This window comes from Microcaecilia unicolor, chromosome 6 (assembly GCF_901765095.1).
Source record: "Microcaecilia unicolor chromosome 6, aMicUni1.1, whole genome shotgun sequence".
NCBI lineage: Eukaryota > Metazoa > Chordata > Amphibia > Gymnophiona > Siphonopidae > Microcaecilia > Microcaecilia unicolor.
In genome coordinates, this window is record NC_044036.1 from 326,203,875 (window position 1) to 326,231,571 (window position 27,697).

Consider the following 27,697-nt stretch of genomic DNA (forward strand, 5'->3'; position numbering starts at 1 on the left):
CCCACCTCTGGCTACGCCACTGATGCACTGTCCTCTAAACACTAGGCAGCTCTTGCATTCCGCCTGTTGTGGGGTGAGTCGATGGCTCTCCAGATTATGTGCCGTGGACAGTTCTGGATGTTTTTGGTGGAAATTTTGGTTTCTTGCTGCAGTTACACTTTGATACCTTTTTGTAGGCAGGTTAGAGCAGTCTCCTTCTACTACTACTACTTATCACTACTAAAGCGCTACAAGGCATACGCAGCGCTGTACACCATACACATGTAAGACAGTCCATGCTCCAGTGGTGTACCAAGGGGGGGGGGGGCGGTCCGCCCTTGGTGCACGCCGCTGGGGGGGGTGCCGCACGCCGGTCAGCGTCGTTCGTTTCCATGCTCCCTCTGCCCCGGAACAGGTTACTTCCTGTTCTGGGGCAGAGGGAGCATGGAAACGAATAACGCTGACCGGCACACGGCACCACCCCCTCAGCGGCGTGCACCCGGAGGGGGGTTTCTTTCGTGGGGGTGGGGGCGCTGCACCCGGGGGCGGGGCGCATCGGCGATCCGCCCCGGGTGTCAGCGCCCCTCGGAATGCCACTGCCCTGCTCAAAGAGCTCACAATCTAAATACAGGCACACAGAACAACTAAGAGGTAAGGGAATTAAATAGGTGGGAATAAAAGGTACAGGGCAAGTGAGTAGTGGTTGGGAGTCAAAATCAGCATTAAAGAGGTGGGCTTTTAGCCTGGATTTTCTCCACTCTGTTATCTTCACGGTCAGATACTCTTCAGTATTGATGCATCTTTCTTTCCCCAACAAAACAGTGCTGGACAAACGCCAAGAAAAATGAGGCATCTTTATAACAACGAGCTACTGGACGTGTACTGTTCTCAGTGCTGTAAAAAAATTAACCTGCTGAATGACTTGGAGGCCAGGCTGAAGAACATGAAAGCAAACAGGTGAGACTGAGTAAAGAACTAATCCGTAATACTCATTTCTTTTTTCCTTTATAGCTCACCCTGAAGAAGTTAGGATCCTGAGTTTCCATCTCTGTGCACCAGCTACTTTGTAACCCAGAATAATGGTCCATTAGGCTCTCCAAGAGGTTCTGAAATCGGTCATTTTGCCCACTGGACCCTAGTTCGGTTCCAGGGCATCTTTCAGTAGTGAGATTAACACTTGGATTAGGGTGTCAATCTCTCTATTTAATAGCATTGAGGGCAGTGTGCCGGCTTTCTGACTGTCCTTGCTGTTCTTCACGTGGTCACTCAGGAGAGCTGTCACCTGCACAGTGCATGCATTGGGCATACTGTGGCGTGTTGGCTCTGACCAGGGCATGCCTGTGGTGTCCGTACATGAAGATGGGCTATGCAAAGCATCAGGGGAAGACAGGTACATTGCAAGGGGGAGGTAAGGGAATAAACAAGGTGGTAGAAAGGTGATGCCACTGTGCAGGTAGGAAGAACAGGGTGCCCAAATACCCTCTGTTGAATTTTCAGTGTATTCTAATAGGTAGATCACAGAACTGCAAAACTTGAAGGCCCAGGGTCTGATTCCACCACTGCTTAAATACATAAGTATTGCCATACTGGGACAGACCGATGTTTCCAACAGTGGCCAATCCAGGTCACAAATACCTGGCAAGATCCCAAAAAAGTGCAATACATTTTATGCTGCTTATCCTAGAAATAAGCATCCCCAAGTCATTTTAATAATGGCTAATGTACTTTTCTTTTAAGAACCTAGCCAAACCTTTTTTTTAAACCCCGCTAAGCTAACTGATTTTACTACATTCTCTGGCAATGAATTCCAGAGTTTAATTACACGTTGAGTGAAGAAATATTTCCTCTGATTCATTTTAAATTTACTACTTTGTAGCTTTATTGCGTGCGTGCATCTGGTGGATCTCCAGCCTCCCTAACCTCCCCTCCCACCTGGTGGTCTAGCAGCCCCCTCTCCACCCCCATACCTTCGCGGTGGAGGAGGGAGTAACACACTCTCTCCTCTTCCAGCACTGCTTTCAAAATGGCAGCGCCAGTTCCAGTGGAGATTTCAGCTATTGCTCTGGCCTTATCACTAAGGTATAGATAGAAAGGCATAGTACTTTCGGATCAGAATAATGCATCTTTCTGGTGTCTGGGGGAAGTAGTTTGAAGCAGGGTTGCTTTCCCTTAGCAGAAAAATCTACAACCCTTTTGTGTTGGCTATTTCTGAAAGCTAGTGTTCAGTTAACATAAAAATTAATATTTATATAGCACTGCCGCCTTCAAGCTCAGGGCGGTTTACAGTGCAAGAGTTATTACAGGAAGTACCATGACGCATCCAACAACGTTTACAATAAATAGTAAAAATAATGCACAGCCAAGAGCGCTCTCCCAAATACTTGAGAAAGTAATAAACATGTTTCTAAAAGGTTTCAGAATTTCATATAATCTTGTTCTTGTCTAAGAGACAAAGATAGAGTTCCAAAGAAAAGGAAAGGTCCCTTGTAATAGCTGCCTCCTTTTTGTTATTGGTCTCAAATTCGCAGTTGTAGAAGACATTCATAAATCCTGCCCCAACATGGAACCCAGCTCTAAAAGTAAATCAATGGGGTGCAAACATTCATACCTGCTATCGACCTATAAACAAGTTGCATTTTCTGCAATCTGCTACAGCCTGAAAAATTTAACTAGAGTTTGATATCTGACTTATTTCCCTGCTACACAAATACACTGCTGCTCTTTGACCCCAGGATTTTGGAATAAGGTTTTTGCCAATACCTCCTGAATTTTAAATTGTTTCCTCACCCCACCTCCTTGTGCCCTCAAACAAAGTCACCTAGATTGAAATATTCAGTTGACCGTTTAGAGCAGTGCTCTTCAGTGCAAGGCCCAGTGGCGGCCCTTAGAGTCCTCTGAGGTAGCCGTCATCATCAATCTGGCTTTTTCTTCTGCTTCTCTCTGCCTTTCTAACCAAGTTCATGACAGGAGGGAGGAAGAGCCACATGCTTGAGGGACAAGACATTTCTCAATAGATGAAGACAATGCATTTGAAAATGCCCACCTCCTTAAGGATACGGCCAATAAACAGTTTGAAAGCGGGATGGTGGGGTGGATGTCATTGATATACGTTGGTCAGCAGTGTTGTAAATTCACATGGGAAGTTATTTGATGGGTCTCCTTCAGTTCATTGGATCCAAAATGGCCCCCAACTCAAAAATGAGTGAAGACCACCGGTTTAGAGAGTAGAGAGCTATAATTCTGTAAATGATAAGAGGTAAGGAGCTACATATATTTAGGCAACAAATAGATGTGTATTTGAGTCATTCATGTGCATAAAATAAAAATCATCCCAGCGCCTCCCTTTAGGCAACTTTTTGAGAATTATCCCCTAAGAGGGTAATTTTATAACAGGGCACCTAAGATAAGAGGGTAAGAAGGCACCTACTTTGCTACTATTTTATAAGGAAAAGCTGGTGCTTTTCTTTTGTTTATTATAAAATGTCTTTATTGAGAGATGCTGAAACCAAACAAGTCCTAACAGTTCAACATGGTTACAATAATAAGGAACCCACATTCCCCCCCCCCCCCCCAACATCTTAAGGAACATGTAAGAACACTCACTAAACGTAAGGTTCAAGGGTTGATACCAGGGGCATAGCTACGTGGGGTGACGGGGGCCTGGGACCCCGTGGATTGGACCCTCCCTGCCGACGACCCTCTGGACCCCCCTCCCGCCGCCAACCCTCCCTCGCCATCGCCGTGGGCTACCTTTGCTGGCGGGGGACCCCAACCCCCGCCAGCTGAGGTCCTCTTGCTTCCTGCGGAAGGCTTTGTTCTGTTTCAGTGAGTGACGTCCTGCACGTTCAATGTGCAGGATGTCAGAAACAGAACGAAGCCTTGTGCGGGAAGCAAGAGGACCTCGGCTGGCAGGGATTGGGGTCCCTCACCAGCAAAGGTAGGTGACGACGGCGGAGGAGGGTTGGCGGTGGGATGGGGGGTCGAGAGGGTCGTCGGCAGGGGGGGGGCAAAGTTGGTGGTGGCGTTGGCACCGGGGGGGGGGGGGCTAAAATGTGCCCCTCACCTGGGCTCTGGACCCCCCTCCCACCGAAGTCTGGCTACGCCTCTGGTTGATACTGGCATAAGTGGCTGGTGTGGATGTTTACATCCAAGTGTAAGTGTCCACACTACTATAAATTATGAATGTATCTGACAAATATTAATTTCTAATCCATGTGCGTACTTGTTCCTCTTCCTGAAGTCCACCCCACTGGCAAAGTAAGTGGTGTCATGTCAAGGCGTGTGCTTTTCAACTAGTCAGGAGTCTGTACGAGGTCATTTATGCACATACGTTGCCACATCCAAAGTGGGTGTGTACTGCATAAATTATGCACCCCCTATTTACAGGCATCCTGCACGTTGAGGTGGCAATGACAGGATGCCTCAATAAAGTTTTCAACTTGAGAGGGGAATTAACCCATGAAGTATCTCTGCCCCTCCTCCACTTGATTTCAGTAGTGATTCTCTGATATTATAAGAAGGAATTCCACTGCAGTCGAATGAACGTGAATCACACAGGGGGACAACTGGCGTTCCATAAGGTTACCATTTTTGCTGTGAGCGGAAATTGAAAGAGATTTACATTCTTCTGATTCGGAACCCAGACCTTTTAAGTTTAGCTAGTGACCCTCTTTTCTTGTCTTCCTTTTGCCTTCCATTTAGCCCCAACAGAAAAATATCAAGCACCGCCTTTGGAAGGTAAGAACTTTTATTTATTTTCTTTAATGGGGGGGGGGGGGATGAGATGGCCCTGTTATTCCCTGACTGTGCTTTGTGCTTTATATTGGGCCAATCCCACAACTCCTACATAATCCACTTTCTAAGACATAAACCAGCCCTGATGCTCTATTTGACCGTCCAAAGAACAAGTTAATCTTGCTCAATTCTGTTCATTCAGGGAGAAGCAGGTCTTCTCAACCCTCTCCTGATGACCCCACAGCCAGTCAGAAGTTTATGAAAGCCACCATGAATATGCATGAGATCAATAGCATGTATGCAGATTTGTCTCGTGTGTAGTCACTGTGGATAGCTTGAAAACCCAGCTGGATGTGGGGTCTCCAGGACAGGTTTGGGAAGCCCTGTGATAAATGTTTATAAAATCACAGGCTTATTTGTGAAAAAGAGCACATTGATAGGCAGGGCACCCCCAAAGGGATGTGCCAAAGGGGCATGCCCCTTTGTGAGCTCCGTCAGGAACTGAAGGGACGATTTCATATTCTGGGTCTTTATCATCCATGTTAATTCTGTTCCATTTGTGCTGCTTTGGTTAGTTACAGTGGCGATCCTAGGTCGGCTGCCACCCGGGGCGGATCGCCGCTGCGTGCACCCCCCCCCCCCCGGGTGCAACAACGTCCGTCCCTCCAGGGTGTGCAGCATGACACACACACACACATACACACACCCAGCGCAATGACACCCCCCTCCTCGGCGCATCAAGCCACCCCTGCGGGTGCATTCTTGGCTGCTGGAGGGTGCAGAGAACAGCTGCGCGCCTGTTGGCTCCACTGGCTCCCTGCTCCCTCTGCCCCGGAACAGGAAGTAACCTGTTCCGGGGCAGAGGGAGCAGGGAACCAGCGGAGCCGACAGGCGCGCAGCTGCTCTCTGCACCCTCCAGCAGTGTGCACCCGGGGCGGACCACCGCCCCGCCCTTGCTATTCCACTGGTTAGTTAGATCTGTTAGCTGTTCTCTATGCTAATTTTCTTTTATGTGATATTATCATAGTATCTCATTGAAATGTGTTTGATCAGAGCTACAAATCCCTGCCTTTTTTGATAGAAGCAGTTATGCGATAGCCTTTATTCTGGTGTAACTATATTCCCTCTCTTGTTATTTGTCCATTGTCGTACTGCAGTAGCTATTTTGCATAAAAGTACTCAAGAAAGCCTTCAAGTTCCCCTGATAAATGTCCATTCAGCAGATTATTAACGATGGCCGCATTAATCATCTTGTATTGCCAGATATTAAAATATGACAGGTTTTAGAGATTTATTATTTTTTTAATGCAGGCAGCTTTTTCAGAACAGCAATTTCAGTAGCAGCAACGGCAGCACGGAAGACCTATTTCGGGACAGTATAGACTCTTGTGACAATGATATCACCGAAAAGGTAAGGGAAGAGACGGTTGCAAAATTCTCCACTTTTATTCTTCCGGCGGTGGGAGACAAATTCTGTCCTGTATCCGCAGCCTCCCCCCCTTCTCTGCTAACTACAACACATGGCGCACATAAATTAAGAACTACCCACTAGGCGCTCATTACAAATGGCAAAGAATGCTTGCAGTGTAACGCTGTTTTCCTTTTCTGTATGTTAGGTCACATTTTTAGAAAAAAAAGTGACAGAGCTGGAAAACGATAGCCTGACAAGCGTAGATGTAAAGAGCAGGCTGAAACATGAGAACACGCAGCTGGTTCACAGGTAATAAACCATGCAAGTAGATTACAGCTTCATCGTTACCAACTAATTGCACCTGCTGAGGATTCCAGGGAGACGGGGACTACCATGGGGATAAGATAAGTTACATTTGTGCAGATGGTTTCTATAGTGTACTGAAACTGCAGCCCAGAAATAAATCAGCTAAGTATCGCTGCCATAAAAGAATGTCAGGATCTGGGGAGCTCAGAGTTAGACATGCTTTAATGCCGCCCCCCCCCTCTAACAGACAGATTTATGTGTACAGAAGTAGTTTGATTGTTTAATTTGAGGCAGCAGGTGCTAGGGAGATTGGATGGGCAAGTGGAGGTGTGCAAACTCCCCCCCCCCCCCCACACTTCTGTTGCCACCCTCGCCTTTCACCATCCCCAACGCTGTCCTGCCTCCCCCTCTTTCCCTCTGAAGCCCAGCACTCTCCTCCTTTCTTCTTCTCACCCCTTGTCCTGTTTCCTGTCTCTCCCCATTTTGCATCTGCACAGTTTCTGCTGAAACTAAAATCATCAGGCCCCCAGACCAAAAGCAGGCCGCATGGCGGGCCTGTAAAGCAGGACTTCTGCCCCTCCCCTCCCCCCCCCCCCCCCCCCCCCCCACACACACACACAGCCACCACCTGTTTACAGCCTAGTCAGGGCAGATGTGATCCCCAGTCACTCCTGCCCATTTTGGCTCTAATCTCAAAATGGCTTCTGGGACCTCCAGTGACAGTCCCGCAGCAGCCTTTTTGAATGTGGTCATTAGACCACCAGAGCTTCTAAACTAGGCCCAGGGAGGACCTACAAGTGGTGGGAGGGTGGCACTTTTGGTGGGGGGGGGGGGGGGGGGGAGTTCAGTTTCAGCTGAAAATGCGCTGGTATTTTCATCCAAAACTGAAGCATGGCTGAATCCAGATTTTGGGCTGGTTTTGGCCTGAAACTGAAACCAAAACTTGCTTGGCCCCTCCTTGCAACATCTCTATCTCTCTCTCTCTCTCTCTCTCTCTCTCTCTCTCTCTCTCCTTACACCTTTCTTTCTCCTCCCTTATTTACTGACATTTATAAACTATAGCCCTGAAAGACACTCTATGCAGAGTACAACGAAGGTAAAAGCAACACATTACAATGACATTAAAACATACTACCAAACACATACAGTAGTAACTAATCCTATCAGCCCCCCCCCCCTCCTGTACACCTTCCTAAATAAACACATTTTAAAATCTCACCAAAGCACCCTTGGATCCTGTTCCATCAGTAAGTGAATAGGGAGAGCATTCCACATTGGACTGAAAAGGCATACCAACGTCCCACCTTCCTAACAAACATTTGACTTGGAATAGATAACAGTAGGGTTACCATATTTTGTCCCCCAAAAAGGAGGACACATGCCTGCCCCACCACACACCACGCCCCGCCCCCCCCCCCCCCCCCCCCGTCACCCACCTCCCCTTACTACTGGCCCGGTGGTCTAGTGACCTCTTCGGGGCAGGAAAGAGCCCCCTCTTTCCTGTCCAGAGCGCTGCCCTGCATGCATCCTTCCTGTTCCTGATCATTGGCGCCGATTCAAAATGGCCGCAGAGAGTTGAAGTCTCGCAAGGTCACTTCAACTCTCGGCGGCCATTTTGAATCGGCGCTGAGGATCAGGAACAGGAAGGATGCATGCAGGGCAGCGCTCCGGGCAGCAAAGAGGGGGCTCTTTCCTGCCCCGAAGGTGGAAGAGGCCACTAAAGCACCAGGGCACAAGTAAGGGAGGGGAGGCTAGCAATCTGCCCGTTTGTCGACAAACGGGCAGCTTGGCAAAACCCGCCCGGTTGCCCGGACATGCCCTCAAAAAGAGGACATGTCCAGGTAAATCCGGACATATGGTAACCCTAAACAGACCCTCCCCCTGGGATCACAACACCCAACCCAACCTATAGGGATTTAACATAAAGACCAAATAGAATGCACCTTGCCTTGCAAAATCTTAATTAAATAGTAACAGCAGCACTTTGTACTGTACCCCCTGTACTTTACTGAAATGGGTAACGTGACTGAGCATCCTTTAGCCATGAACCAGTTTTGCTGCTGTGATTTGGACTAACTGCAAATGGTAGAAGTCTCTCTCTGGGAATCCAAATAGCAACACGTTGCGTTAGTCCAAATGTGGCAAAACCCAGCTGTTTCATTACCAGAACCAAATCCAATGTAGCTGATCACAGAACCTCAATCGTCAGAAAACAGCAATTCAGTGCAGGCCCTATAAACTGCACAAGCTCTGGACCCGCCCCTCCTGTTACCTAGGAAACCTGTGCAAGGGGCAGGGCCTGTGCAGTTTTCAGGCCTTCCCACCGAATTTCTGGCAGCTGCTGCTATTACGGGAAAGTAATGTAAGGACAGGTGCCCCGTTCAAGCCCTCCTGCCCCCAGCACTGGTGCCCCAGGCCCTTCCCCAAACTCCACCCATGGTCTCATCAGATACAAGTGCCTTGCTGACTGAAAATGAGGTGTAAAAAAAAAACAATGTTCAGTCTTTAACTAGAGAGCTTTTGAGAGTATTTTTGTGGTATTTTCAGCGCCAGTAAGAGTGTGAGCTTCAGTCTACCGAAATGGATCAGGCAAGTCAGTATGTTACCACGTCTTCTGGTTCTCGATCAGCCTTTCTTCTGAAAAAAGAAAAGAAATCTTTTTTTTTTTTTCACAGGAAATAATGCTCCAGAACAAAAGATCGCAGCATAAAGCTCCAGTGGGCTAGAGTCAACAGCAAAGTCAGAAATTATATCATAAAGCAGGTGGTAGATACAGATTTGGAAGTGGAGGTGGTTGAAAACATGAAAAATGTAACAGAATTAAGCCTAGAAATAAGCACAGGGAGGATTTCCAACTATGATGAAAAGAGGAGAGAGAGCGAAAGTTCAGCTGGGGATTATGGGTGGCACATTGGTAATGGAATCGGCAGTGGCGTTCCTAGGCTGGCTGACACCCGGGGCGGATCGCCGATGCGCCCCCCCCCCCCCCCGAGTGCATTTTTACCTGCTGGGGGGGGGGGGGTGCCGCGCGCCTGTCTGCTCCGAGTCCGCTCGTTCCCTGCTGCTCCCTCTGCCCCGGAACAGGAGGTAACCTGTTCCGCGCAGAGGGAGCAGCAGGGAGGGAACGAGCAGACTCGGCCAACAGGCGCGCGGCACCCCCCCCCCCCCAGCGGCGTGCACCCGGGGCAGACCGCCCCCACCTTGGTACACCACTGGGAATCGGACAGACTAGATGGAGCTTATGGCCTATCATAATTTCTGTTTCTGTAAGCAGTGGTTCTCATCGCTACAGCACAAATGAAATATGAATTTTCATCTGCAAATTTTGAGTGCACTGATCAGATTTTTATCTGTTCTTCCTGGAAATGATAATTTATTGAAATATAATGACCTCTATAGAGTCCATGAGCTAGAAGAGCTGCTGAAAGACCAGGAGACCAAAGCAGACCAAACCCTGGACGATGAGATGAAGAGACACCGAGAAACGTACAGCAGACTTGAGAAGGAAAAAAGTGTGGAAATTGAGCTGCTAAATGAAAGGTGAAGAAGCGAATGCGAAACATGAGTGTCATTGTGAAGTCAGCTTTCAAAATGATGTATGTAAAGCATCTTAGCTGTCTGGAACGTGCCCTGCTTCAATGCTGTTAAATGTTTGTGTGAACGTTAGCCACATTGAGAGGAAGCATTTGTGGGGAACATGCTTGGGGGGGGTGGGGGGGGGGAGGTCAGGTTAATATTCAAAGCGATGTAAGCCCACCAGGATTGGCTCCTAGCCGGATAAATTACATGTGCGCGGCGTTATTTAGGGATTTCAGCAGCACTTAATCCAGGGCGTTCCCAACCCTTTTCGGTTTGCGGCACCCCCTGGCCACATGGGTCTCCGTGGCACCCCCCCCCCCCCCTGTTAATTTACGGATTGACAGGTGCCGTACCTTTATTGTCACTATAGATGCTATAGGAGTATCAAGAGGGGTACTTGATCAATTTAAAGCCAGAAAATCATTGTTGCATTTACACTTTATTGTTCTTTGTTGACGGCGAGATCGTTCATGCGTGCCTTTCTTTCTGGTATTGTATTCGTAGGGTTGAAGAACTTGAAGAGGAAAACTGTGAGCTTATAACCATGGTGGCCAAACTGAGGTCGCAATCCGAGAAATTAGATGAGGTAATGGCCTGGATTGAGAGCAAAACACAACCCCTTCCCCCCCCCCCCCCCCCCCCCCCCCCCCCCCCCCCCCCCCATGTTCAGCAGTATTTGACCAACCAGGATGAGCACCTGGCCAGTTAAATTCCGGAAAAACCATAACCAGTTATTCGCCCCTTTTTTTTTAAACTGACTGGCTAAATTTGGCGGCCATGTTTGGCTGCATGCAACCCTAGAAAATCTTTGGCCAGTCTGAATCTAACTAGCCAGGGCTGAATATCAGCTTAGCCGGTTAAATTCTGATCAACCAAAGATAAACCGGATGTTCGGTGCCGGTCACCGGAAACGGCCCAGCACTGAATATCGGGTCTCAGCGCAGACCGCAAGAGTTAATTGGTCTAACTCCCACGGTCTGAAAATCAGCCTCAAAGTATTTGGGGAAGGCATAGCGAATCACTGGTTTGCTAAGTAGTAGTAGTTTTGCCCAATAGGACACTGTGTACAGAAAGGACCACACCAATCCAATCAATAAATAATTTTAATTTAATTCAGGTCTTTTACATTCTGCTCAACCAACCAGTTTAGAATGGATTACAGAAAAAGGACATAAAACCAAAAAATCAGAACAATCAAACGAATCAAAACAGCTGTTATAAACCATATCATTCTAAAGAATGAGGAATTAGTGATTTAGGCTTGACCAAATATTTGTTAAACAACCACAAGCCCTGTTTACTAGGGTGCGCTAGCATGTTTAGCGTACGCACAAAATTAGCGCGTGCTGCGTAGGCACCCATAGGAATAATGTGGGCGCCTTCACAGTTCGCACTAAAAACGCTAAAGTGCCTCTAGCGCGGCTTAGTAAACAGGGCCCTGGGTCTTTAAACTGCGTCAGTCATATCATTCTTAATGTTGCAAATAGAAGATGAAGGCAGATTCCAGAGCTCCGGACCTACTAATGTTCGTTGTTGAGCCTTAGATTGATTAGCCAGGTTTATTTTCACCATTGAACACAAAATATAAAGTTTAACCAAATCAGTCAAATAACAAGGGCTAAAACCAGAAAGAATTTTAAAAACAAAAAGCAAAACCTTAAACTCAATTCTAGCTCCTACAGGGAGCCAGTGTAGCCATATCAAGTAAGGGGTCACATGGTCAAATCTTATACCACTTACTACTAATTTTGCTGCAGTATTCTGAACTGCTTGCAGCCTACAAATCTGCTTTAAAAAAAAATAATAAAAAGTTTCAAGTTAAAGAATAAATAAATATCGCAAACTTACAGGTCAGTACCCACATCTTCACAGTTTTGCTAATCAGAAGCATGTCAAAATTAAACCACCAGGCTGGTGAAAATTCAGGTGTAACATTGTGGTCTAAAGGCTGAGTTAGATTATTTGTCTGATCTAATAACCAAAAAAAATTTCAGTTTCTAATCATTCTGAAAAACAAATTGTTTGTTGTTTACTGCGAACTTACTATACGGCCTTTGGTGTCACCACATCAAAAATTGTTTACAGACTAAAAAAGAACACTATTAATCCGATAAGATAGGTAAAGTAGACATGAGAATAGAAAATAAGAACTTAAAATTATATCACTCCACAAAACAAAGGAAAAATAATAATACAAATAAATGAAACAGTTAAAACGATTGTTTTACGTGTTGCTGAAGTGCCTCGGCCAGAGTCTCTTGTTACACAGCTGGTTTATCTTGAAAAAAGACCAGACGTCCATCAAGTCTAATCTGTCCCTGATTGACCCACAGCCCTCTTTTCTATACTGCAGAGCACTATGGGTAATTCTATAAGGACCTACTATCAACATGAGCTAGAAGCATTAATAAGAAAACTCACTTCAGTTTTTTCTGTATACCAACTATAGAGCGTCACTCTGTTTGATGCAAGACCCAAAGAAACGCCCTCCAAAGCTAACAAAAAAGTGGAGAAAATAAGACCTGAGCTATCGAAAGAATGTTCACAAAGCTTAGGGTTACCATTTTGTGTCCTCTGAAAAAGAGGACACGTGTCACGCCCCCTGCCCCGCCCCATCACAGCCATACCCCGTCCCCGCCCCCCCTCACTTACTATCTAGCCCTGGTGGTCTAGTGACATCTTCAGGGCAGGAAAGAGCCCCCTCTTTCCTGCCCGGAGCGCTGCCTGCCCTTGCCTGCATCCTCCTCGGTCTCGGCTGGGGATTCAAAATGGCCGCAGAGAGTTGAAGCGGCCTCCCAAGACTTCAACTCTCGGCGGCCATTTTGAATCCCCAGCCAACCGAGAAGGATGATGGACAAGGGAGGTAGCGCTCCGGGCAGGAAAGAGGGGGCTCTTTCCTGCCCCGAAGACATCACTAGACCACCAGGGAACATGGTAGGGAAGGGGAGGGGAGACCAGACCAGACCCACGGCGCTGATCGCCCGCCCGCATACACGCACGCCCAAGTTTGTCCAGAAATCTGGACAAACGTGCGTGCAGGCAAAATCCGCCGGACACCCCGGAAATGCCCTCAAAAAGAGGACATGTCCGGGGAAATCCGTACAAATGCTAACCCTAACAAAGCTAGAGCATCAGAAAAAAAATAAACTCCACTTCAAAATATATCAGAAACATATCAAACAGAGTGAGAACTGCAAACAGGACTTAATCTGCTATGCTGATAATTCACTTTCATAGTAAACATAGTAGATGACAGCAGAAAAAGAACTGCACGGTCCATCCAGTCTGCCCAAGAAGATAAATTCATATATGCTACTTTTTTATTTGTACTGTCCTCTTCAGTGCACAGACGAATAAGTCTGGCCAGCCCTGTCCCCGCCTCCCAACCACCAACCCCGCCTCCCAACCACCAGCTCTGGCACAGACCCTATAAGTCTGCCCAGCACTATCCCCGCCTCCCAACTACCAGTCCCGCCTTCCACCACCAGCTCTGGCGCAGACCGTATAAGTCTGCCCAGCACTATCCCTGCTTCCCACCACCGGCTCTGGTACAGACCATATAAGTCTGCCCAGCACTATCCCCACCGCCCAACCACCAGCCCCGGCACAGACCGTATAAGTCTGCCCAGCACTAGTCCCACCTCCCAACCACCAGCCCCAGCACAGACCGTATAAGTCTGTCCAGCACTAGCCCCGCCTCCCAACCACCAGCTCTGCCACCCATCCAATCGATTTCCAACGAAGTATAACAATTCTGTAATGTACTTGTACTTCATTGGAAATGGAAAGTGATTTATCAGCATAGAGCACTGAGTGTTGCAGTTCTCACTCTGTTTGATATGTTTGTGATATATTTTGAAGTAGAGCTTTTTTTGATGCTGTAGTTTGGTGAACATTGTTTTGATAGCGAGGTCTTTTTTTCTCCACTTTTTTGTTAGCTTTGGAAGCCGTTGGTCTTGCATCAAACAGAGTGACGCTGTACAGTATGAATGAATATACATGAGATAGATTTGCATGCCCTACCTCCACTATAAGCAAATCTATCTCATGCATATTCATAGCGGATATCCGAAAAAACTTGACTGGCTAGGTGTGTCCTGAGGACTGGGTTGAGAACCCCTGATCCAGATATAGGCAATGAGAATGCACACAATGCCAGAATTCTATTTTTTTTTTATGCACATATGTGGACACCTGTGCACGTAAAGCACCGTATTCCAGTTGCATGCTATTCTGTAAATCTGCGCCAGTCTTTGATAACACGTACTGGGCATTCACATGGGTGCTTTAGGTGGAGCATGGGCAGAGCTCTCAATTACACACTTTAACCATCATAGGGACCTGCGTGTGCCAAATGCGCGCCAAATTGGAGTTACTGCCTGGTTACCGCGTGACCCTTGCGGTAATTTCAATTTTGGCGCGTGTCCACTACAAGAGTCTGAAAAATATTTTTTTATTTTCTGGCATGCGCAATGGACGCGTGCCAAGTGACATTTGACACGGGTAGGTCACTACCGCCCAGATTCTTTACTGCTGGGTCTATAGCTGGCGGTAAGGTGTCAAACACCCAAAATGGATGCGTGGCAATTTTGATTTTGCCGCACGTCCATTTTCGGGAAAAAAAAAAAAAGAGGCCTTTTTTACAGGCGCGCACCCAAAATCCGCGCCTACACTACTGCAAGCCATTTTTTGGCGCGCCTTTGTAAAAGGACTCCATGGTGTGTTATTTAACTGTATGGTTGGTATGAATGTGCCTAAAATATTGTAGTATATTCGACCTGTTACACTATTAAGTATTAGAAGGATCATTGACTTGATATAGTGCCTTTTTGTGGTACAACCAAAGCAGTTTACTTATTATAGACAGGAAGGTTCTTTGTACCTAGTGGGCACAGAATACGTTTTTTTTTTGCACCTGGGGCAATGGAGGGTTAAGTGATTTGCCCAGATTCACAAGGAGCTGCAGAGGGAATTGAACCCAGTTCCCCAGGGTCTCAGGCCACTTCACTAAACATTAGGCTACACCTCCACACTTTACTTTTCTTTAAAGAATAGGCTCCAGATAGGCATGTTTTGGCACCCAAAAATAGGCACTCCCTTTATATAATTACCCTTCACATTTTATAGTGAAAGCACCTTATTATAAACTGCATTCCTTAATATTTCAAGTAGCCTAGTGGTTAGTGCGGTGGACTTTGATCCTGGGGAACTGAGTTCAATTCCCTTTGCAGCTCCTTGTGACTCTGGGCAAGTCACTTAACCCTCCATTGCCCCTGGTACAAAATAAGTACCTAAATATATGTAAACCGCTTTGAATGTAGTTGCAAAAACCTCAGAAAGATGGTATATCAAGTCCCAGTTCCCTTTCCCTATTTGAAAATTCTACACGGAATGTTGCTACTATTGAGATTCTGTTGCTACTATTGGAGATTCTACGTGGAATGTTGCTATTCCACTAGCAGGACGTCAGACTCGCAGAAACAGAAGCCTGCACGGCCGCATTGCTGATCTGCAAGGGCAGGCTTCTAGATGGAATGTTGCTAGTGGAGGAGTAGCCTAGTGGTTAGTACAGTGGACTTTGATCCTGGGGAACTGAGTTCAATTCCCACTGCAGCTCCTTGTGACTCTGGGCAAGTCACTTAACCCTCCATTGCCTCTGGTACAAAATAAGTACCTGAATATATGTAAACTGCTTTGAATGTAGTTGCAAAAGCCTCAGAAAGGCAGTATATCAAGTCCCATTTCCCTTTCCCTTCTTAAAACTCTATAAGGTGTTGGAGCTCACATACCGTGATGGATGTCCAGAAGTGCAGCATCTTACAGAGGCCTGAAAGAAGAGAGCTGAAGTAATTGTTCTTTTGGAACGTTATATTTTGCAGTCTAAGGCAGTGCTTCTCAAACCAATCCTTGTACACCTAGTCCCATCAGGTTTTCACCATCTCCATAATGACTATGCATGAGACAGATTTGCATGCACTGCCTCCTTGATATGTAAATCTATCTCACGCATAGTCATTATGGATATCTTGAAAACCTGATGAGACTAGGTGTACCTCAAGGCCTGGGTTGAGAATCATTGCTATGAAGCACAGCAGTCCCTGTCGGACAAAATTATTTTCCCACAGGGACGCAAGTAAACTTTGCAGATTTGGAATTAGTTACGCCAAAATGTAGCTATAAGTTCTTTCTTCCCAAAGTGGTAGAAAAACTGGAAGATCCATAGGGTGAAATTTTGCAGAGCTATTTCTTTGAAAACTGTAAGGAAAACATGGTGGAAAAGGGAGGGAGGGGTTGTAATGATATAAGAAGGACATGGCCCGCATTCCTTGATGCTACCTTACTCATTCCAGGAGAGGCAACGAATGTCGGACAAACTGGAAGATACCAGTCTGCGGCTGAAGGACGAGATGGATTTGTACAAAAAGATGATGGACAAACTGAGGCAGAATCGACAACATTTTCAAAAGGAGAGAGAGGCTACTCATGAGGTCAGTGCCTTTGGACGTTTTGAAGGGAAGTATATTTTCCTTGCCGGAAATAGGCAAAATTTCCCAACAATCTCCTCTAACATCTGCTGTACAACATACGCACGAGCAACATGCAACCAACTCCCTTTGGTCAGTTGATTCCATTGTTGTATACAGTGAATCCATTTGATGCAGATCGGGATGGTAGGCTAAAAAATATTTTGACACTCACCAGATAAGACTTAACAAGGTTATGGGTTCCATATCCTATATAATAAAACGCACCTCCAACATTCTGAAGCTGACTGCATGGCTGAGGCATTCCTGCTCTCTGTATCCATCTCCTGAATTGACATCACGTACTTCCGGGTTCGTCACAAGCAGAAGTGACCAACCACACGAGGTTTCTCGGCTTCAGAATGTTGAAGGTGCATTCTATTAAATAGGATTGGTCAGTTCCTTGAAGCACAGCCAGAGCTCAGCGTCCTGCACAGTAACGCTCAGACACCAGAGAGAGGGAGGGAGGGGGGGCCTGACACCAGAGAGGGGGGGAGGTATCTGTCACACACACACTCTCTCTCTCTCACAGTCAATGTCTTTCTCTCTCTCACTCTCACACACTGTCTCTCGCACACTATGTCTCACACTGTGTCACACAGTCACTCACACACTCTCTTGGTCTCATACACTCAGTCTCACAGAGAGTCTTGTGTCTCACACACTCTCTCTCCCTCACACACACTGTATCTGTGTGAAACACACTCTCTCTCTCTCTCTCACAAACGCACTTGCACACACTCTCATTCTCACACACACACTCTCTCTCTCACAGACACACTCGCACTCAGACTCACTCACTCTCTCTCACACGCACATTCACTCTCTCTCTCATACACAGTCACTCTCACATACGCTCTCTCAAACATACACACTCCGAGGAAAACCTTGCTAGCGCCCGTTTCATTTGTGTCAGAAACGGGCCTTTTTTACTAGTTATATGATAAACCATAAAATCACACCGCTTTGTTGTTTTCTGATTACTCATCCACCTCCCCTGTTTTATTCCTCTCCCCCCCCACCCCTTCCTCTCCCTCGAGTCTGTCATTGGAATGCTTTTCATTCACTATAAATATTTTGATTTTGACCTCTTTCGCTTATAACTGGCCTGAAGAAAGCTATACCTTCAAAAGCTTGTCAAAAAGGTCTAGACTCGGTAAATGTCGCCGAAATTTGGATGACAAAAAAAATGAGCGCTCAGTGCTATTCTATAAACGGCACTCCAAGTTGCGTTCTGTAACGTGGTGCACGTAAATTCAAAGTCGCCTAGTTGAAAGTGGGCGTGGCCACGGGCATGGAATGGGTGGGTCATGGGCGTTTCTAAAATCTATACGCGTTGTTACAGAATACACCTGTTCCGTGCATAATAGTTTTACTTGGCTTAATTGCCCGTGACTAAATTTAGTCGCATGTATCAGCGCTTGGCGTATTTTATATTCCGTATGGAAATTTTAGAATTATTCTATAAATTATTATTATTATTATTTGTTACATTTGTATCCCACATTTTCCCACCTATGTGCAGGCTCATTGTGGCTTACATAATACCGTAAAGGCGTTCGCCAATTCCGGTATGAACAAATACAGTAATGTTGTGGTAGAATAAGGTTCATGTGTAACAGACACATTAGGGAATCGTAGAGAGGAAGAGTTATTATATGTCCATTACGAGCTTTGGTTTCGTTGTGTTGCAGGGTACAGGCATTTAAGTTGGGTCGGTAGGGTATGCCTTTTTGAACAGACATACCCTACCGATCCAATAAAATAATGATTAATTTCATTTGTGCACTATTTTTTTTTTTTTTAGGTGTGATATAGAGAATCTAGTCCATAGTAGCCTAAGATAGACCTGCTATTTCGGTGGCATTATTTAGCCGGCAATGCACTGAATATTAGTGGATAGCCAGTTAAGTGTTATTTAAGCGGCCAGGAGCCATAGCGCTGAATATTGGGGGGGGGGGGGGGGGGGGGGGGTATGTGCCTAACTACCTATATTTAGGCATGAGCATTTCCACCAGCCATTGAGCTGGCATAAGTCCCCCACATAAAGTTAGGCACGTAAATGCAGACTTCCCCTCCCCCCCTTTTTTTTACAAAGCTAACGGCAATACCGACACAGCCTATTCACTTTGAAGGGGCTGTGTCAATATTACCACACGCAGCTGCTAGCGCGCCTTTCTAAAAGGGGGGGGGGGGGCAGTGGTGTGCTGGAGCAGGCTCTCACAGGCTCGCAAGAGCCGGTTGTTAAGTTTTTAAGAATTTTGGGAGCCGGTTGTTAAAGTAGGGCCCTCCATGGCTACTTTAACAACTGGCTCCCAAAATGTGGGCTTGGGCCCCCTGCTGAATTCTCTTTTACTTTGCTTGTGGGGATGCTGAGCCTTGCCAGCCAAGTAAATAGACTACTGCTGCTCCCCGCTCCTTGTTTCAGCTCTGAGCAGCAGGCTGGGACTTCTCCAGCATGCTGCTCAGAGCAAGACGTTGGGAGTGGTGGCAGTCCATTTATTGGCTGCCAGCAAAGGTATGCCTAGCGTGCCCGTACGAAGGGAGGAAGGAGAGAGAGGCAAGTATTGCTCCCCCCCCCCCCCCCCCCAGCAACCCCTGGCCCTTCCAACTGCAGAGCTGCCTACATCCGGAGAAAGAGCCTGTTGTTAAAAATTTACCAGCACACCCCTGGGGGGGGGGGGGGGGGTGTTAATGTATTATATAACGGCAGTTGCGCGCACAACTGGCGTTATAGAATTCGCACTTAGCGAGCATCATCCCAGCACCTAAATGTCGGTGACCTTTTGAGAATCTATCCTTAAACGTTATAAAGCATTTGCAATGTGCAAAGCCTGTTGTACATTTGGAAATGGAATAAGCAGGATGTTTTCTTGGCCCACTTGAGTATCCCAGTGGTGACTATACATTAATTTTCCCATTTCTCAATAGCTTATCGAGGATTTACGAAAGGAGTTGGAACATCTGCAGTTATTTAAGTTGGACTGTGAACGCCCCGGGCGGGGAAGGAGCTCGTGCTCCACTGTGAGCGAGTTTAATGCGAGGACGAGAGAAATGGAACTGGAGCAGGAAATCAAGCGGCTGAAACTGGTAAGGGATTATTTATTCTCGAGCGTACCCATAACCTATTTAAGGGTCTTTGTCTCCAGACAAAACCTGGCTCGGGTCCATATAAGGAGGCTGATAAAGATCCATTTTACAGGCGCAGTTTAAGATTGAAGCGCTCTCATCGCTGGCCTGAAATATGGTGACTTGATGGGTGCTTTAAAATTGAATTAAATAGGGCCAGGCTTCCTGGCTCATGCCACAGTGCTGTGTAGAGGGTGACAAAACTGTTTTTCGGTTTTGGCTGCCCAATCTGCTCCTGAAAGGAAGCAGCCCCTCACTCCCTCTCTCCTGCACCGCTACCCAATTTGTCCTGCCCATGCCAGCTCCAGTCTCAAAATGGCTGCTATTGCCTCCAACAGCAATCTCATGAGACTGCCGCTGGAAGTCATGGCTGCCATTTTGATTCTGAAAACAATAGCCACTAGACCACCAGGATGGTAAGATGGGTCTGGGAGGGATGCCCACAGGTGGGTCCGGGCAAGTATGAGCTCCTTTGGTTTTGAGGAGGAGGAGAGCAACTACAGGATAATGCACAAAAAGTTTGTTTTGGCTGAAAATGCACCAGCATTTTCGTCTGAAACCAAAACAAGGCCAAATGTAGTCAACCTCTAGTTCCGTGGCCTAAGGAACCATGAGTTTGAGTCTCTTCTTTGATGAAGTTGGGGTCAAAAGCACCACAGAGGCGGCATGGTCAATCCCAAGAAAAGAAAGTAGATTGTTATAATGGATAACCAGGATGGCACAAAATGACAATATCAAGAATCTTTCAGTATATTTTGTATGCTACAGTATGGCAAAAGTTTTTTGGGGGAGGATAACATGTCCCTGCAGACTTGGAAAGATAGGCAACAGTTACATGAGATTTTTGTGGTGTTTTAACAGGAGAATCAGAAACTTCGAGACCAAAATGATGACCTCAATGGACAGATCCTAAGTCTTAGCCTTTATGAAGCAAAGAATCTTTTTGCCACACAGACAAAGGCACAGTCTCTAGCTGCAGAAATCGACTCTGCGTCAAGGGATGAGGTAACGGATCTGCTTCAAAAATTATTAAATTATTATTATTATTACGTTCTCACTGTAAGTTTGCCTATGCCTTTCCTGATGCTCAGAATATTTCCTACCCAGTTAACTCCTGCTGACGGGCTCCTGGCTAACTATTCATCAGCAATTAACCAGATAGTGCCACTGAGTATCCTGTCACGCCAGTATCCGGTAGTGCTAGGGAGTATAGGAGCCAACTTTTCAAAATGATTGGGTGTGCTGAACATAACCCAATATTCTCCCTCTGGCTGCCAGCACCAAAAAAAGAAATAGTCCTAGATTGCATTCACAGATAACACGAGGCTTCATTTCCTGAACTTTAGCTTGCAATACCATTCCTTATTCCTGAGACATTACTACACAATCAAAGCATTGTCTCCTGAACGTTTAAAATCCAAACCACATCTTGTTAAGACATCTTTAACAGTATATACCAACGTGGGCAAAGACACACCCAGAACATTACCATACCATAATAGCACTAACTGCCAGGACACGAAGAGTTACAACCTCATATGTGAAAAGGCAGCAGTGTAAATATTACACTGGACCCTAAAACACCAATACACTACCTAATGGAAAAAAAAAAAACAAGATCTCTATTCAGAATAGCACACTGTGGTCATACATGGAAAAACACATGACACAACAAATATATCACAAGGGACCAGAGATCAGTATGAAGGCAAAGGAACTGAACTAGAAACCTCAAGAAACCAACTAAAATGGAAAACATCAGAGATGTGCATTTCCAAAAACTGACATATTCCAATTAATTAATTAAAAATAAACATAGTTTATACCTAATTGTTCAACCACCCTCAGGATTCAACCTTGGATTTATAAAGCAAAACCATGTGCAAGTAAGGACTGGAGAAATGAATTAAAACAAAGTGTAAAGTAAATGCCCTTAATATGTAATACTTGGTAGCAATAATCTCTATATATAAAAGGCACCACCAACGTTCTAAATGAAGCCTCCAGCCGGAAGTGTGAAGGGGGAGAGATATCCGGTTTCCCCATGAGTGTCTGCCCCGCCCTCGCTCTCTCTGTAACACAAACAGTGAAGGAAAACACAGCAAAGCACGAAATCAAATCGCTCTCTCTGTAACAGTGAAGGACTCAGAGGGGGGAGGGGAGAGAGGGCAGAAACCCTTACTATCTCTGTAACATAAACACAGCACAGCAGGAAACACTGAGGGACTGGAGTCCGAGGGGGGAGGGGACAGAGAGAACAGACAGCACAGGGGAAGGGAGAGAGGGCAGAGGGCAGGGACACACACACTCCCACATGCACACAGAAGAAAACCTTGCTAGCCCCCGTTTTATTTGCATCAGAAACGGGGCTTTTTTTACTAGTAATGGAATATTCACATAGCAGGCAGCCTGAGCCAACAGATTTATTTTCCACTGAGCATAATTAACTTTGTATGAACTTGGTGGCTAAGAGTGTGCTGAACTGGACAATGTTGGCACATTTAGACTGCCTCTGGACAGAACTTCTGCATGAAGGAAGCCCCTACCTCATTATTCAATACCTCTCTGTGAAATAGTAGTAGTAAAAAAGGCAAGTGCATTTTTATATTAACCACTGCATTCCACAAAACAAAAAGGAGCAAGTTTCCCCATGCCATCTTTTTTCTTTTGATGCAGCCACAGGAATAAAAAAAAGACGTTAACTGCTCCCAGGTCTCAACCTAATTAATTTTTTGTATTTTTTTAAAATTGTAGTTATAAATAAGCCTGATTCTCATGGTATTTGTTTTGGTGGCCCTTTACTAGGTGAAAACATCTCTGTAATAATACAGAGAATCCCTATAACCAGCCCCTTCAAATGACACAATGATTTACAATTTAGAATTTAATTACTCAATACTTCCCCTGTGTACATCCATATGCTGCAACGTCAGCATGTTTGAAAAAAATGAGCGAGATCAAATAAAAATGTTACCAACAATAAAGAAGAATGTGGATAGAGCAGCTCGTATGTTCGCTCGCTTTGTTTTGTGTGAACGGGGATGACCGACAGCCGCACGGAGGAGAGGGAAAAGTAGACTTACCTAATTGCAGCTTTTTAACGTCACCTGTTCTGGCTCCATGTACTGCTGCCCTTCAATTTTCCGGGCCGCCAGCGGCGTCAGTGAGGAAAGCACACTGCCTTCGGCGGCCCCGGAAGCTCTCCCTGTGTTGCAGCGTTCTCCTATGCGGGACAGGAAACTGTAGCAGAGGGAAAGCTTCCGGGCCACCGAAGGCAGCGTGTTTACCTCACTGACTCTGCCGATGGCCCAGAAAATTGAAGGAAAGCGATGCAGGGCAGGGAGCGGGACGGGGTGCAGGGAGCAGGAGGGCAGCCAATAGTGACTAAACACAGGCACTTTATGCCACTGCCCCAAATTATTGGGGGTGCTTGAGCAGCCACAGAGTCGGCACCTATGCCAAGGAGGTCCAGGAGTGGAGCAAATGTGGAGCCAGACGCTATCCAGGAACCACCATGTTTCACGCCAATTCGCAGATAACTTTCCGGGTGAGAGAGGCTGGATAAAAAGCTGTCTTACCCTGCCTTGCTAGCTCTCCGAGTACCACTGCTAAATATCAGCAATAACGAATAACTTCTAATAACCGCTGAAAAACTAGATAGGACGAGTGTCCACCGACCACCGCGGGCTGGGAGCGGAGCAGAGGAGTGGGCTAAGAAACCACCACAGGAAAAAGGAATCAAGCTACTTCCTTCCGTCTCCTGATTGCTTTGTCTGTAATAAGCTCCACGGGACAGGGTCTGTCTCTTATGTTCTGAGTACCTCTAGTAGTGCTTTAGTAGAGGTTAGTCAGTAAGTGACTAATCTTTTACAGCGCTGTCACCTGATCGCAGGCTTCACTAGAATGGCTCCTTAATGCTGTGAAAACGTCTGTCATAATTTTTTGTGTCATTGACTTGACTAAGATTGAAAGATACTGCCTTTACCTAGGGCCTCATAGTTGCTTGCCTACGGCACCAACAACCTCTATCATATCTCCCCTCAGCCGTCTTTTCTCCAAGCTGAAGAGCCCTAGCCGCTTTAGCCTTTCCTCATAGGGAAGTCGTCCCATCCCTGCTATCATTTTCGTCGCCCTTCTCTGCACCTTTTCTAATTCCACTATATCTTTTTTGAGATTCGGCGACCAGAATTGAATATTCGAGGTGCGGTCGCACCATGGAGCGATACAAAGGCATTACAACATCCTCATTTTTGTTTTCCATTCCTTTCCTAATAATACCTAACGTTCTATTTGCTTTCTTAGCTGCCGCCGCACACTGAGCAGAGGGTTTCAACGTATCATTAACGATGACACCTAGATCCCTTTCCTGGTCGGTGATTCCTAATGTGGAACCTTGTATCATGTAACTATAGTTCGGGTTCCTCTTTCCCTCATGCATCACTTTGCACTTGTTCACATTAAATGTCATCTGCCATTTGGATGCTCAGTCTCCCAGTCTCGTAAGGTTCTCTTGTAATTTTTCACAACCTTCTCGCAATTTAACAACTTTGAATAACTTTGTGTCGCTGGCAAATGTAATTACTTCACTAGTTACTCCCACCTCCTTTCCATTATAGAAGCACTAGCATAACCAGATATTATATGCGGTTAAAGGTTAGGCACCTTATTGCAGCAGATACATGAGTTACTTATAATATTCTATGTTATGCATGAGAATCCCGCTCAATCTCTGTCCATGTGAATACACCCCCTCCCCCATTGCAAATACATGCTATGTAAGCAGTGGCGTAGCTATGTGGGGCCAGGGGGAGCCTGGGCCCCCGTAGATTTGGCCCTGGACCTTCCCTACCGACGACCCTGTCGAACCCCCCCTCTCGCCGTCGCCTGTCTTTGCTGGCTTCTGTTTCTGACGTCCTGCACGTACAACGTGCAGGACATCAGAAACAGAAGGAAGCCTTTTGCGGGAAGAAGAGGACCTTGGCTAGCGGGGGTTGGGGTCCCCCGCCAGCAAAGGTAGGCGACGGCGGGTTGGCGGCAGGAGGGGGAGTCGAGAAGGTTGGCGGCAGGGAGGGGCGGCAAAGTTGGTGGTGGCGGCGGGGGGGGTCAGCAATGGGGGGAGGGGTCGGTGGCACCTGTGGGCTAAAATGTGCCCCCTCACCTCGGGCTCTGGACCCCCCTCCCGCCGAAGTCTAGCTCTGCCCCTGTATGTAAGTACATGTATTTACAGAATAGCGCTTAGGTGAATTTTGGTAGTTGTGTGTATATGTGCTCATATTCATGCCTAAATGCTGATATTCAGACCACAGTAGGCGCTGAGCCTGGGTATTAAATGCCGAGCCGTTTCTGATGACCGGCATTGAATATCCGGTTTGTTTTTCACCAGTTTAAAGATACTAGCTAAGTCAATATTAAAATTTAGCCAGTTTATTTTTAAACCAGAAAAGGATATCCCGCCTTTTCACGTGGATATGGCCGCTAAACCGGCTTTAAAAATAGGTGGATAGCTGGTTATATCGGGCAATATAACCAGCTATCTACTATCTACTAAACGGGGATAGCCTGTTATTCCCTGCTGAATATCAGCGGATAGCCGGTTAGGCACTATTTAACCGGTTAACAGCTGTTCTAGCCGGTTAAATAGCGCTGAGTATTGGGGAGATATCTTTATGTGCATAATCGGTAAATAAATTTTAGCACCTGTGTTATCAAATTACCCCCTATACATCTGACTCCTAATAGTTGAGGCTCCCCAGGCACTGTTCCCTCTAAGCTGAGTGAGAGTCCTCCATGTACAGTCCTGCCATTAGGGGGTGCTGTTTCACTATCACTTTCGCTAGTTTGGGGCAGTCAAGTTCTGCAGGACTCCAGGGAACCTGCCTGTCCCTAGAGATTGAACACAATATTGAAGCACCACCCCCTGCTGGTAGCAATGCAGTTGGAGGACTTTCGCTCAGCTTAGCGGGAACAGTGTCCCCCCAGGGCCATCGTTGGTGGGTTTATTATGAATATTTGATCTTCATTCAGCCTCTGCTTGTGTATGTTTTTAGCTCATGGAAGCCCTTAAAGAACAGGAAGAGATAAACTACCGACTTCGCCAGTACATGGACAAGATTATTCTAGCAATCCTGGACCACAATCCATCAATCTTGGAGATTAAAAATTAAGAGACCTCAGAGAGCAAAACAAATGTATGAAAGCGGAAACAGCCACAGTCACACGCCACTGGATCCGAACGTCACGTTATCATATACAGATATGTACAGAAGAAATACAGCGTGTGAGTGTGCATGAGTACGAGTGTGCATAGGTACCTGTGTGTTTAGATTTTGTGTGATGTGTTGGAGGTATTTTTTTGGCAAAATATACAATTTGTTTTCAGTCGACTTTACATGCACTTTTAATATTTATATAAAATAATAATAATTACAACTCTATGCTAAAGATGATGATTAGAACTGAACTGTGAATAAGACTGGAACATGATGCTACTGGAAATCACTCTACCTCTCTTTAGAAGGGAAAAAAGACAGACAAAGATGTCTTGGCCAGTGACCCCCCACCCAACAGGAACTGTTGCAAGCATGTCTTGGAGGAGGGAGGTGGGGGATTTTTCACATGACACAGCCACATACTGCCCCATCCATCTCAGTGCAGAAGTGTCAGTACACAAACTGCTCAGTCTAATTGGCCATTTTGGCTTTATCCATCCCAAAATAATTGAGGTGTGCAGCTGTATAGAACGAACGGGGTCTCTGTGAATTGCTGTGCTCCTTAGTACACTGGCCGTTTGTTACTCAGTAATGGCACATTGGTAGATCAGGCCAGAGAAAGCAGTGAAGAAGTGGATAACCTTTAATACAAGGATGCCTTTCAGATGATCTTAGTAACTTTGTCAGCTGAAAGTGCTGTGGAATAGAGTATTCACGTCTAAATATTACCCACTGTGACTGGAGAGATCGTTTTACCTGAATGCACTAAGGATACGTACACTGATTGTATCCAAAATATATTATATATATATATATGGAAAAAATATGTGTTATGAATATATATTTTTCCACTGCTTATATTTTATCACATGCAGTGTTTACTAGTAGGGAAAAAAGTAAATACGATGAAAAATACTGAAAAAAAAATAAGAAAATGAAACGATAGGTAATGCACTGGAGACTTAAGACGCTCATTTTCAAAGCACATAGACTCGCAGAGTTTCATAGTAACATATGTAACTTTCTAAGACTTATGTGCTTTGAAACGAGCCTCTTAATGTACAGATTTCAACAGACACGCAAAGAAAGAGATGACTATTTACTAACGTATTTAAGGTGATAAAAATCAAATCGTTGTTTGTTAAAAACCTCTTGCTACCCTTTAAATAATTCAAACCACTTAACTGCAGTGTGCCATTTCCCCGTAGATGAAACTTGTTCAAAAGTTCTTTAAAAATTACATAGCAGATCATTTCTTCTGGTTGGTAGATGGTCCACTTGGATGGTTTTAGTGATTTATTAGTCCTGAAAAACAAATTCCGTCTCAGTATCGTAGTATATAGAATCCTGCATTTAAGGAGCTGGTTAACTGCTGTCCAGTGCTATAATAGTTTCCTTACATATATATATAGTAAAAACCTAGTTAACAGAGCAAACTTGATGTTTTCCAGTGTCGCACATGGGGAAAAATTGTTTCAGGTAGGCACAAATTTCTCTGTGTGTGCACAGTACAGAAAAAGAAGACCAAGCAAAAAAAAAAAAAACAGCACAAAGGGCCTTTAAAAACAAAAGGGAACACAGTTTTTGCATTTTAAAAAATCCTTTAATAGTGAACTTTGATTGAAGAAAGACCCGACACGGGCCGTGTTTCGGTGCTACCGCACCTGCGTCAGGGGTCACACCAATGACCAAGGAGGCTTCAATAGACTAATTTCAAAAGGCTGATGCTTTCCAAAATTTTGTGTGATATATTCCTCCGGATAAAATGTAGTGCGAAGCTCACATGGCAGCAGCGTGAGTGGTAGCACCGAAACACGGCCCGTGTC

General features: G+C 45.8%; 1 protein-coding gene across 1 annotated transcript in view; it reads left to right on the forward strand.

Moving 5' to 3' along the window:
- RAB11FIP4 (RAB11 family interacting protein 4) overlaps positions 1–27,354 on the forward strand; it is a 68,315-nt gene extending 40,961 nt beyond the window's left edge. Inside the window, exons 4-13 of the mRNA XM_030208380.1 lie at positions 802–936; positions 4,681–4,716; positions 6,025–6,124; positions 6,330–6,433; positions 9,830–9,970; positions 10,514–10,595; positions 16,360–16,497; positions 19,465–19,623; positions 20,524–20,667; positions 25,710–27,354. Coding sequence (XP_030064240.1) covers positions 802–936; positions 4,681–4,716; positions 6,025–6,124; positions 6,330–6,433; positions 9,830–9,970; positions 10,514–10,595; positions 16,360–16,497; positions 19,465–19,623; positions 20,524–20,667; positions 25,710–25,826 — 1,156 coding nt within the window. The 3' untranslated portion in view covers positions 25,827–27,354. The remainder of the gene's footprint in view (positions 1–801; positions 937–4,680; positions 4,717–6,024; positions 6,125–6,329; positions 6,434–9,829; positions 9,971–10,513; positions 10,596–16,359; positions 16,498–19,464; positions 19,624–20,523; positions 20,668–25,709) is intronic.
- The last annotated feature ends 343 nt before the right edge of the window (positions 27,355–27,697 follow it).